The sequence below is a fragment of the Dreissena polymorpha genome, chromosome 4, assembly GCF_020536995.1.
Source record: "Dreissena polymorpha isolate Duluth1 chromosome 4, UMN_Dpol_1.0, whole genome shotgun sequence".
Taxonomy (NCBI): domain Eukaryota; kingdom Metazoa; phylum Mollusca; class Bivalvia; order Myida; family Dreissenidae; genus Dreissena; species Dreissena polymorpha.
In genome coordinates this window covers 87456377-87470854 of record NC_068358.1, presented here as the reverse complement: position 1 = coordinate 87470854, position 14478 = coordinate 87456377, and the positions used below count along the sequence as shown (strand labels likewise).

Here is a 14478-nt window from a genome sequence, read left to right as displayed (position 1 = left end):
ATGATAAACATTCTGACTAAGTTTTACAAAGGTTTTGTCATAAATGCTCCCGTAGATTGGTAAGCTTTAAAATGATTTGACCTTGCGATCTAGTTTCTAGACGCCCGCTACTGACCAAGATTCAAATTTTTCCTAGAAATTATCAAGAAACGAAATCTGATCAACACAGAATCATGCATGTAGCTTATACAGTTGTAACAAAGTGTGTCTTAGATTTAATCTTGTACCCTAGTTTTTTAACGTTCATGAAAACATTTTCCGAGTGCAGATTAGGTATAGAAAGCGCATCACATTAATTCAACAAAGATTTATTTAATCGAATTAGACGTGAACTGTGATTTGTTTCATGCGTGTGTTCTTTTCTCAACTCATTAAATGCTGTGCTTTTTTGCTTTTCACTCGCTATTCAGTTCTGAGGTACAGACACCAATTATTTGGTTATTTAGTGGGTTGTATTGAACTTATTGTTAGTAATTAGGTATATAGCTACCAATAGATAAATTTAACGTACAGTGGCACACATTATGTGCAGTGATTTTTCTTTAGTAAACATAACAATTTTATATCAAACATAAAAAAGCGGTATACTAATTTTTATATTAAGAATGTAAACTCAATCAAGATATGCATTACCTTTTTTAGAAATTTAATATTCAATAACCAATTATGATATGTATGCAGATTCAGATTCAAAAGTATGATCCTACAGTGTTTTATAAATATAAAATATTGTGAACCATTTTAAAATGATGGTAAAGAAACATAAACATCATGACATAATTTACGCAATTGTATAGTATACATGCTTTCCTTTTTGAAGTGAATTTCCAAAACTGATACTTTTGATGCAAGAAACACTTATCAATTAATCAAGTTTTTCAACTAACTAACATTTGATTCAAATCCATTTCCCTTTCACACTGCAAAAATGAACCCGAAAAAGTTTCAGACATAAACAGAAGCAGCGTCTTTCAGAAAAATTAATTTTCCCTCTTCTTTCAAGGACTTTGCACGAACCACCGCTGATAATCGTAGTGCGGACAAAAGCGTTGTTGTCGAAAGAAGATAGAATGGCAGCAAATATTCATTCAGCGTAATGACTCCTTCTTTATCTCTCTTTAAATCAAAGCACTTTTAGTGCACTGTAAACATTTAGAGATTTTTTGTTGTTGAGAGATTAATTATAAGCACACACCAAATTCTTATGGATAGTCATAATGTTAAGACAAACACACACTACTATGAAATTTCCGCGGAAATACATATCCAAGAAAATGAAATTCTACGTTGGTTTCATTACTCAATTGGGAGACTTTTGGATAGAAAGAGGTTTCACCTCTGAAAAACAAATTATAGAAGAATACATTAATTAGTCGGTACAACCAACTTTAACACAAAGTGTTTCAAGTCCCCGGTCATAGCTATATATATATGGGCAGAATCGTAAGAAAACGTGTTTTTATTGAGGATATCCCTGAAAATTCGGTTGAAATCGCTTGAAAACAAACAATAAAGCGATTTTTATTTTAGGGTCGAGTACAGATAAGTACAAAAACGACCTAGTTTATATTCATGATTCGACAATTTACTTCAAACCTAAACAAACAAAATATCCGATACGGGCGAATTTAGCGGAGAGAAGGTAAGAACAAATGAAAATACATCTGTAACAGACGGACACTGAGTTGAAACGCCACGTTTTTGCTCAATCTATGTGTTTATCTTCCATGTGCTTATAATACTAAAAATGGCATTATTATTTGCATAACTCGCGACGCTGCAATGATTTTTGCCTATTGCATGTTTTTTTTTTGATAATTTATATACATGTATATTATTTGTTCGATTCAAAACCGAATTTGACCAGGTTTTTTATGTCAACCTCGATAAAAAAAATCTTTAAAAATGAATTTATGTAAAGTTTATTTCTCGCTATACGATTAATATGCAAAACAACGATCTATTCCGTAAACTGGGTCTTTAAATACCAATTAGTAGTGTTCTAGAAAGTTTATTTATACGAGGTGTGCTTTCATTTTCGCAATAATGAAGTAAAACTAAGCAGATTATATCGAAATTTGAACTAATGACTGAAGCTTTTAACAACTAAACGATGTTCTGGAATTCACAAACAACGTCTTAACATGAATCGTATAAATGTACACCCTTGAGTCTGAAACTTTGTTTAGTTTTGGCACCTGTCTACTTACAGTTCAATCAAACGCTCTTCTTCAATAAGTAACAAATTGGTACATGCTACAGCCCGAATCAATAGAAGTTAACAAGCTACCCTTCTTATGATATACAATTTGCTCTTCTCAACTTTTTCTCAGTCCGGTTTGCTCCAGAAGCAGTAAAAGCATGGTGTATGCGATGTTTAATGTTTCTTTTTTATGGAACCACTGGGAACTATCTGATTGCGAAAAGTGTAATTGAAAACAATGAATATAGAACGAAATATATTATCTGGCAAATATAAACATGATCTCTGCTAATTTTCATTCACACATACGCCAATCATCTACAAAATGTATGCAATGTAAACATTGCACTGATAAGAAAGGTAGATCTCTAAGTATTTACACTATATATAAACTATCCTCTGATCAGAATAGAAATATTACGATCGGACTGATCGGGATTTGAGGAACAAAGATAAACAATCATACCGCAAAAACAGATAGGAGTAGAATACAGAGTCATACACATCTGTTTTGGCCTCAGACGAAACAAACATTAATGAATATTTAAAATTATTTTTATATAATACAATTGAGCAAACAAATATTTGAACAAAGTTGTTAGAAAGTTGTTTGTTTTCAATAAATTTGGTAGAACGTCATTTCCCACTTAAAAATGATTTTAAATTACAGAACTCCTTTCAAATATATTTCCAAAATAAATCATTTGTTATGTAAAAGTTAGCTTCGTGGATATCATCCAATGTAGCAAACACTGAAAACTCAACCTATAAACCAGCGCCTACCGCCACCCAACTCCCTCCACCCCACTCAACCTGCAATACCCTCGCCAATCCACTGCCCCCTCCCCGAAAAACAAACAAAGGAGCAAGCTCGGTAAAGTTAGTCGTTCTATCGCTTTATTGAAGACACACTTGTTTAAAGCTTATAAAACGATTATTGAGTCCTTGAAAAAACTTTCCAGCATTGATCCGGTTGTTCTTTTTATCTTGTTTTATAAATATACATGGTTTAACGAATACTTTTAATATTATGCTATGGCATGCTGTACCTTGTAAATTGCACTTGTATTATATATTTGCAAAAGATAAATGACCCCTATATTGTATCCAACAGAAATGTAAATTTCAACAAATAAAAATATATCTTGTTATCAACATGTTAATGATAAACATCGATTCATGTTTGCTTTGCTTTAATATCTTACCGACTGAGCCCTTCGCATACATTTAAGTATTATAAATTGCATTTTCTTCATTGTTTAATTATACACTATGTAGTAATGTATGGTATTATAAATAAGGTATTCTTAGGCTATTTGTTATGTTTTCGAATAAATTTGCAATTACAAAAATATGGTTTGATTATTTATTTATTATATTCAATTATATTAAGAAATAATAACCGATTAGATAGTGACGTTTACTCTTTGAAAGCTTATTTCATTTGCAAGAGAAGTTAAAGATACATACTCCTCAGAACAGATTTACGCAAAAAAATAAAGTTTAAATATAAACTTTACAGAAACGCCTGCTTTATAAACAGTTTTGATAATCTTACATTACATTTATTACTAATTTTGACTTCATGTCATTCGTATGAAGTCTATAAGCTGTACTGGTACCTACATTCGGAACACATGGCTGGTATTTGACCCATTTTTCAAGATTCTCAGAATAATACTTTTGTTTTTATCGAGAGTTTCTATTTGAGAAAACGATCGTCAGCATATAATAGTTATAACCCAATTGTTAATAGTATAAATTCTTGAAAAACAAACAATAACTTAAACCAGTGTGCTTATGTTAAAATTGCCTAATTCTATGGTATCAAATGTACGCAATACTAGTTTTTCTTTTATGTCGCTTTTCGTTGAATTGCGACCTTTAAAAAATGTAAAGCATATTGAAGGCGATACGAAAACCTGAACTATTGATTATTCGGGAACACTAGTCCGAGTACAAAGCCCTGATACATAATTTGCGAAACTTATTTCAATTAATAATTCAACATTTACCATAATAACTGTGAACTGGAAAGCTTATGTATTAAATATTGAATTTTAATGAACACTTTCTGTTCTCTGTTTTATTTGTTGTATTTATCAGTTAACAGTTATTCAATAAGACGATTCAATATTGAATGCTGTCAGTACGTTTCCGCAAGCAAGTCTGAGACTTTCTTTTCATTGAAGTTGACACAGTGTAAAGGCATGGTCTGGTTGAAAAAAAATTATAATGGCAGCTTGACAGTCTTGTTTTACGACACCAGTATTATGGATTAACTTTCGTCGTAGAAAACCATCTTTATAATTTGAGATAAAACAGTGTTATATATCACGTAATAAATCAATGTTTATGTTTGTAGTTTAATTCCATAGTACTTTGTTATGACCTTTACCGTTCATATGTTATCGTGGTTACGGAATATACAAGCCAAAAGTGGTATTGGCTATGTAGCTGTAATATTCATACATTCGTAATATACAATTTCGAAATGTTTTAAGTTTAGCTAAATGAATGTGTATATACACGAATGGGTATTGGCTTCAATAATTTCTCTATTCATAGTCGTAACTTAAAAGATTGATTATGTGTGATGGAGCTCACGAAAGAAAACATCATCAACAGTTTGTTATTTACTAAAGCAATCATCTTTAATAGTATTTAATTTACACTCGATAAAACAATTAAATGTTTGTTATATTTCAACATAATGCATTTGGTTCCGTTTAATCTAAAATACAAATGCTTCCCAATTAATTTAACAATGTTCAATGCCAAAATATGAAACTATTGTTAATGTTCGAAAACCGAAATTGTATTAACAGTACACTTGCCACGTAGACTTAAAATAATGGAATAACAGTTATAGGTCAGGATTAATAACACATGTAGCTATTTTGCTACAAAAACAGCTGAATCGTTACACGTGTGTCTTTACAATCTTAAATAAATCGCAATCATGTACGTTTACGCAGCGTTATCCCAATCCTGTTGGACTACAAACATGTATTTGTTTTAAATCAAGACTGTATCTAGTTTCTAGTTCTTGAGTATTGGTGGTGGGTATTATATAATCATAATAAACCGGTGCACATTCAAACATTATTGAGGAACATTTGTAGCGAGTAAGAACTTTACATATGCGAAATATTCAAACAACTTCATTTCACACATCAAAATTAAATATGAAAGAAAAATATGATCCCAAGAAACGCAAATGTATCAATTAAAACATAATTGCACGCCGTCTTTCAATCTTGTGCGATTTTACCCTAATTGCAGATAATTCGCAACGCGAACGCCACGAAGAGAGCATAATTAAACCGTGAGAAACCTCGTGTCTTAATTATTTTGCATCCTGCCATGCAGATATAAAGAGAAGCAGACTGTTTTGAAGTAGATGAAATGTTGTTTGTCTTTCAATGGTATTAAACGAATTGTTGATGGATGAAGTGCGGATGAAACACCTTTCACATGCAAAAACATTTAGAAACTTCATTTAAATTACAAATTGCTTGATGCTGCTTTTCTGAACTTTCTAGTCTGGCAAACAGTATACCTTTACAATACATCTACATGTATGCGAGTCTATTTAAGTTCCGTAAAGACGAATGTAAGTCGCGATCATATTAACGTCTACACAATTATAATAAAGCGCTTGAAAATAATATTTGAAACGAACTTTTGAGCGGTGAAATAGTGACCAGCAAATTTAAAATTAAATGCGCAGGAATGACCGAAATTATATGTTTTACGACACAACGGCGTAAAAACAAATCATTCACGACGTGTTTCACAATATGCAAACAGTTTGTGTATGTGTACAAATATTATAACAATTAAAACTGCATGGGAGAAGTATACGTTCCAGAGTCTGTAATTGCGTTCTGTTTTTGCAGATGTTTAAGTACATATGTTTTCATTGACAATCACTACAAATTACATAGCAGCACACATAAAAGACGAAGTCAATGAAAATGAAATAAGATATATGTTTGTGCATATAGAGCATGTTTCATCTGCTATGCATTCTTTGAAAAAGTCTTGCCCAGGGCATATATAACGCAAACTCACTGATGCTAAATAGCTTAATTGGATTCATTGTTTTAGAACTAAAACGCTAGCTTCAATTTAAAATAGGCATAATCTTTATTGTGTTACATTAAAACACACACGATTACCTTCGAACTCGTTTGTGGCGTGTAAAACACTGAAACTAATGCAGTTTCTGTCTAGAGCGATACAAATTCTGAGACTTAGACACTGAGCGGCTTGCTAACTCGGAATAACAGTCCGAGCAATCCAAATGATTAGCAGAGAACTATTTAACATCATAACGGTCAAACTAAAATTAGAAAAAGTCCATAATGCTTTATTTTGAAGGAAATGTCATAATGAGCATTGATTGTCCTGCTTCATGTTATTAATTCAAACATTTTGTTGACATGAATATTCCTTATGATTAAGTTTTACATTTATAACTATGTCACCTTACGTACCTGGAGTATCTAATATAATCATAGCGCATATGCACGTATTATACGATAGTTATCCGATGTCGCTTGATTATTCCACAGAAAAAATGAACTGTTTGAATTAATATGCAATTTTCGTTAATTAAATGGACCAGTTCATATATTGTCGAAAAAGCAATTTTCAATTTTTTTTAGTTTGAAAACATAAAAAAATATGAACATCAGAGAACGAAATAACACCCATGATGTTTATTCATGATCATGATAAAAAAATGAAAACAAAAAGTCAAACATTCAGAATGCCTGTTTTGATTTCGTTCTTTTTTGATACAATACACGGTTGACTTATACGATTCATAACGTTTTGAAACAGTCTTGATTACACAGTGATGAAGGCGATATCTTTTTAATGGTCGATCCCAGATGGGTTTTTTTTTCAGTTGTTTTTCTATATTTGTTTTCATACTGGAACTCGTTAATAACGATGATTTCCTTTTTTAAACCATTAACTGACGAATTTCGGAAATTCCCAATTTCTTTTAACGAGTAACTTTTAATTCATGTGATCGCTTTGCACATTAAAGAATGCTTTTACAGTATGTTTATGAATAAACACATCAATTCACATGTGGTAACTGTTTTGGCAAGATTTTGGCACGTATTGAAGTTTTGCATTAAATGCTTTATATTGATAAATGTAAACATTCGATCTTAAAAGCTATAATAAAAAACAAGAATTTAAAGAAAGAAAAAAAGTAACCCTCGACTGGGCTCGAACCACTGACCCCTGGAGTAAAAGTCTTAGACCACTCTGCCATCTGTGCTAATGCAATGAGTGATTTATTTTACACATTTTAAAAGAAATCCTCGTAGTATCCCAAAATATAACGACAACAACAAAACTCTCCAAACTATGCAATTTTTTCGCGTTGCAACGCTTTATAACTTTTAGGTTTTTAAATCATCAATAGATGCATATAATGGGTATTGTAGAGCATGGTTAATGTTCAGTATTACTGTTTACTCACAAATATCATAACAACAACGAATATTTGCGAATCTGGAACAATTTTTTTTTAATTTTGTCATTTTAACAAAACGTGAAAAGCCAGAAAACGCCCCTTTAATTCCTCTTAATGAACGTTTGGGCAAAATAACATTTCTGAAAGTAAACACGACATAATTATACCCTTTAATGTTTGCAGTTCATTTACAACTGCTTGTTTACATTTTTCCAGTTTATTCATTTAAGTGACAGTATATAATAGCTTTTATGCTATTGTTTATATTATCGAAACACAATAAAAAATGAACACAAGTTGTGAGTGTTTCAGGTAAATGCATGTTTTACTTTTGAATAATTTAATAATTTAATACCATTGTTTAGTTTATACGGTTCGAAACTGGAACATTACAAGGATAATTAATATATATTCGACAACAGTCTTGAAGTATCGATCATTAAGGAATCGCGCTTTTTGACAATGCGTCTACAAACAATACCTAATTTTAATCAAATGTTTCAACAAACCCATATGAATGCAAACTGAAAAGTGCATGTAAATATAAAGTTTAATATGCTATCCGTTGCTGCTTACTTTCTTAAAACCGGTGATTGATTAGTAATCATAAATTAAGGCGAGTCATTATCAAATGCTGCCTGCCATGAGATACTTTCTGTGTTTGAGTATCCATAGTGTTCACAAAGTTTGGCCGTGTAGATAAAATTTATTCATTCTACCATAACCTGTTAACACGGACGTAAAATTTGATAGCTAAGACTTCAAAAGCTATTTAATAACGTCAGTAAGAATTATAAAGTATCGTAGTTTTCTGTATCATATTTCATACTACTTTTCTTGCATTAAATCGATGCTTATAAAAATAACCTATTTTAGTAAACAAACTGATATTTTATCAAATTTATTATCAAAAAATAAATATCTGTTAAAAATATTAGCTGCATTCTTCTTCTGGTATGGTATGAAATGACCGATATTTATCAATCAATGAGAATAATGGAGCTCCAGCAACAATATCAGGATATAATTTCTTATTTACCATACGCTAGTTGTTTTATTGACGGCAAGTGGCAAATTTCCTATAAAATACCGCTCATTTGTTTGGCCTTGATTTGGCATTCCCCATGACCGCAAGCTCAACTTCGTTTATACCCTTGAATTTAAGTATTTCTATTCGATAGAATTTTGATTGCCATTTGTTATTGTTATCTTCTACTACTGCTAATACTATTACTCCTCCTCCTCCTTCTACTACGACTACTACTACTACTACTACTACTACTACTACTACTACAACTACTACTACTACTACTACTACTAATACTACTTTAACAAAAACTGCAACAACAACAACAACAACAACAACAACAACTACTACTACTACTACTACTACTACGACTACTACTACTACTACTACTACTACTACTGCTACTGCTACTGCTACTGCTGCTGCTGCTGCTGCTGCTGCTGCTGCTTTTTCTTCTACTTCTACTACTACTGCTACTCCTACGACTACTACTACTATTACTACTACCAGCACCAGCACCAACACCACCACCACCACCACCACCACCACCAACACCACCGCCACCACCAACACCACCGCCACCACCGCCACCAATACCACTACTACTACTACTAGTTCTAATAATAATAATAGTAAAAATAATAATGAAAAATTGACAATAATAATATTAATATAATTATTAATAATAATATTTCTTCTCATAAGTATAATTAATATTATTGTTGTAGTTGTTGTTATTGTTATTCTAGAACTTTTAAGATGGAAGCGTTCTTGTCATATGCGATGATTATTTTAACTAGATCAGATCATATTAAAATATTTATTTCATTTTACTACATTTCGCGAGTATGTGAATCATGACCTTAACATTATTAATAAATCACTGTTCATCCGTGTATTCGCAAAGTACCAGCTATTTGTATACATTCGCAAGATCATCAATAGAATAGTTATTGTCTTCACATAGATGATTTAATCTATTTATCCCATTTTCAACGCGACATTGACGGTATAACACCTAATGAAATATACTATCCTGTATTCAACACTGTGGGATATACCTGTCGCGTGCACGGACTATTTTTTACTTTACCACTGAATGATTTTTCATAAGAAATAAAGTCGAGAAAACTTTAGCTTCAAAATTTTACGACCTTCAACCTTTAAATCTAGTTATATGACATAATTTTTCGTATAATTTCGTATCCGTATAATGATGATTCAGCTGAAAATGACACTTATTGCATATTATTCCCCCCAAAAAATTTGACGATTTATTATACACGCAACTTATTTTACATGTACATGTAATGTTTATCGACTATTTGAATTGTCAATTTATCACATTTTCCTTATTTCGTGTAATGTGCATTGTTTATAACCCATGCATATACTTTTGAGATTTAAGAATGTACAACAAGCCATAAAAATATCGCACAATTTATAAATAATTTTGCAATATTTGCTTTCCGATTTAATTAACGTTAGGCATAGAGCTGTGTAAAGTATAAGATGGTAAATATAGCACCACACTGGAATTTGGAACGTCCCATTTTGTACACGGGTATTATCCACTCATTTATTTGTTGTGTAATGGAATGTTTTCATTCTTTGTGTATTTATATATTCAATTATTTTCTTGCACAATAAGCGCATTTACCATAGACAAATAAAAAGTGTGCAAGTTTAAACATAATTATGTTTGTATGCAGAAATCTGCAAATGCAACCGAGTTTACCAACGGCTATTATTTGATAAACAGCTCCGGTTCATTTTAACAGCAGTAATGTAGAGTACATGACGTAGCGTGTAACGAAGAAGAAAGTTTTTTTAGTTCGTAAACTCATTTGAATATAGTGATAGGATGGCATAAGGGTCTTTATTTAACTATGCTAAAATGATTATTAAAGACCCTAGATGCAAAATCGTCAATTATTGAGTTAAATGGATTATTAGATGGATTTTAAAGGATAATTAAAGGTAAGATACTAGTTCGAACGTGTTTTGCTTTTTTTTGTACTTTAGTCGTTCCCTGTTCTCGGTAAATTTATTCTTTCGGCAATAAAATGAATTATAGTAAAGTAAAATCTTCTTTTTGCGGTCGTAATGTGTTACAATTCGGATACTGCGTAAAATTGAATCGAGGCATATTGTGATATATTACTTGTTTTACAGTTTGTGTGTGAATCTTTTAAAGACTATTTTGCGTACCAGAACAAATACATTTATATCACTACGCATGGTTACATTCGTTAGATTTTAAGCGCTTTTAAGACTGAATTAAAATTATTGTTAAGGTTATTAGATCTATTTATGTTAAATGTCACGTTGAAAAAAATCAAATGGGATAAATAGAATACTAGGATTAGCGTTGAATACAGAGAAGTTTATGTTGCTCGGCTCGAACACCGAAAGCGCTCGCCAAGGCTCGCGCCCCTGGCGTTCTAAGCCTCGCAACATAAACTTCTCTGTATTCAACGCTAACCTAGTATTCTTTATGTATACACATTCCACGATCTTGCAGTGATTTTGTTTACATGTTTAGCATGTGATCGATTGAATTTCTAGACGTAAAAAGCGAGAGCATTCGTTATAGTGTATATCAACCTTTGCTGAAGCTCATGTATCTATTGATTTATTAGTGTGCCTGTTGTAGTCAGCAAAGTATTTAGGGTGGATATACAAAGACCAAAACCAGAACGATAAATAATATCTGTGAGAAACGAGAGATAACAAACTCCAATTATCTCGTAACACGTGTTTGATAGTTCTTTGTAGTGCTTTCCAAGCAGTACATCATATTTGACCATTTGTGTGCTTCATTTCTAGTGTAGATTTTTTATGGTTTTAAAATATTGTTCGATTACAAAAACGAATTGTTTCTGTTCATGAGAATAGTAACGGTTTCCCATGAATTATTTACTTTTGTAACATTCGCACGATTATACAAAGTTCTTTATTATTTCCACTGTCTTTATGCTTTGAACAGGATGCAAATATATTATTTATGCTATGATGGAATTTTCTCAAAAGTATGTCAAGTATTTATAACTAATTCTTAACTCCAGGTTCGCTTATGTAAATTATAGAAATCGTACGTAATAATAAAAGATATAGTAACTTTCCTAAATTTTGACTACACATTCCAATTTTATATTGTGTATTGATGTAAATGCATACAATTTGATAATATGTTTTCCTTGTTTTGATGATTTACAAATTATCACGGCATAATACTTGTAGAATGAAAATATTCGTTAACAAACAAGATAGGTAATCAATTATATATGTCCAAGTGAAGTGCTAATATTTAATATTACACCTCAGAGATATTGGTCCTTCTATATCTATATGACCGGTTCAGTCTGTAAAATGCGATAGAGAAACCTAAGAGTATATGGACCGGTCACTATTTTTTTGTATATGGACCGTTCGGGGTTACACACCACTAAATTTACACTGTTTTACTGCAAAATGACGTCATTTTTTAACGAAATGACGTCATTATTCCTTCGAAGTTCTTCAGTTTATCTCTTTTAAACCATAAACAATCGTACAACACTGTACAATGGTAAAGGGGAAACACTTCGGTGTAATATAAGAAATAGTAAACTCCACTTCGGTCCCAATGGCATTATAGTGACCAGCCAAGCAGCCACAAACTGTATAAGGACCTCAGCCTACGTCTTTGGTCCATATCCAGTTTGTGGCTGCCTGGCTGGTCACTATAATGCCATAGGGACCTCAGTGGGGTTTACCATTTCTTAAATGTGACGAAGACAATGTTACATTTAACGTAACGGAAGTAAAAGAAAATATTTCATCATTGCAAAATGTATATAGATTAACATTTTTCTCATAAGTGCTTGGCACGAAAGTTCATTAAAGTGCGATAGCTGAGTTGAACTATTTGCGCTTTGACTATTTATGTTTTATGTAATATTTATTCGTTTTTACTTTTTTTTTGTTAACTGAAGTATTTTTAAAGAAATGTTTTCATAACTAAACTCGTTTAAAGTGTCATTCTCCGAAATGTTCGCCTTAAATCAAATCAATGTGCGCGTATTATTACTTATTAGAAATGCATTCAAAAGTTGAATTAAACCCTGATTGGTGCATATTCATTTCTTTATAATAGATAAGTAATGAATAATAACTTTATTTGTCTGGAGTTCTGGTAAATAACTACTGAATTCTGTGATCATTAACTTGGAAACCATTGTCCGTGTGCTTACAACTTTACTTAATACTTTTCCTTATTGAATTATCTATTTATGTCATTGCAGCATTATTAACAACTTTTCGCAAAGCAGTCGTGGAAATAATAAATAAGTATTTTTTGAACCAATACGTTATTACAGAATAATGAAATAAAAATAATAAATAACTTGGTAGAATAATAATTATAATAGTAATAAATAATAATAATAATAATAATAATAATAATCATAATAATAACAATAATTATAATAATAATAATAATAATATTATTAATTATAATTATAATCATCATCATAATCATCATCATCTTCATCATAATCATTGTCATCATTAACATCATCATAGTCATAATCATAGTTATAATAATAATAATACTAATGGTCATAATAAATACAATGTTATGCATATTTTATCAGAATTTGATACATGAGTTGAAAATACTAACCTGAAATTGCTGCATGGATGTATAACCCAGTTACCCTGTCGTTTGTGACGCATTTTCTCCTTAAGCAATGCATTCTTGTTTCCAAATAATTTCATTGCCAGCTTGTTATCCGAGGGTTGGAAAAACGCATATATTTGTTCCCTTAGGAAACTCGTGGGGCTCGACTTTTCCATATTTATTGTTGCACTACTGTTCGGTATTAATTCCTCTTTAGGAGTACCGTACAAACTTGTTTCGTCTCCGATAAACTGCACCTTCAAATCCGGTTTATAGTTCATGGCTGGACTTAGGTAATCACTAAACACAGAATCATCATCAGAGTCAATCGTTATCGTTATCGATGGATTCGCCCTACCAGAGGGCGGAAAACAGGGTATAGTTCCATCTGCGCTATCATTTACGACATTGGCATTGTTTAAATTCCTAGACTGTGCACCCATCCGCTTGAGTTTAAGACTGGGAACGCGTCTCGATAACCGAGGCGCACGCTGCTTTTCGTCCATATTGATTTGTCTCACAGCACTGCCATTGGCCGATGTTTTATTGAACTTAACCGAGTCAGATCGCGGAATAGTCGGCATGAGAGTTGCCTTCCTTGGTGGTGGGGAATCTCGGATCCTGTGGACGGGAGTTGAGAGTTGAGAGACGCTAGTTGCGGTCTCCGTGGATTCAGACGTTGACACGTGCACATCGTGGTGGCCCACATTGATGTCAAGTTGCCCAGGAATACTCAGCTTAACATTCTGAAAAAAGATTGTTAAAACACGTTTGTGAACGAATATTGTCAACATACATATGTCATGTTAAAATCGTGTGTGTGTTTTGTTCACCTAAAATACCCTACGTTGGCTTCGTTATGTATAGGTATAAACGAAGTCTAGCATAATAAAAACAAGTAAATAATGGACTGCGCATGGAAGACAGAACCTTTATTATACTACGAGATCCTGTATTAATTGCAAGAGACCATTTACCGAACCGTATGTCACAAAATAAAAACAACAAACACAGCACCAAAATAAACAGGCAACACGCGCAGACATAGAGAATACTAGGTTAGCGTTGAATACTGAGAAGTTTAT

At 32.0% G+C, this 14478-nt stretch overlaps 1 protein-coding gene across 1 annotated transcript in view; it reads right to left on the bottom strand.

The window, feature by feature from the left end:
* The window catches only part of LOC127877400 (potassium/sodium hyperpolarization-activated cyclic nucleotide-gated channel 3-like), a 73085-nt gene extending 58981 nt beyond the window's left edge, over nucleotides 1-14104 (bottom strand). The window contains exon 1 of the mRNA XM_052423234.1: nucleotides 13397-14104. Coding sequence (XP_052279194.1) covers nucleotides 13397-13977 — 581 coding nt within the window. The 5' untranslated portion in view covers nucleotides 13978-14104. The remainder of the gene's footprint in view (nucleotides 1-13396) is intronic.
* Between the last annotated feature and the right edge of the window lie 374 nt (nucleotides 14105-14478).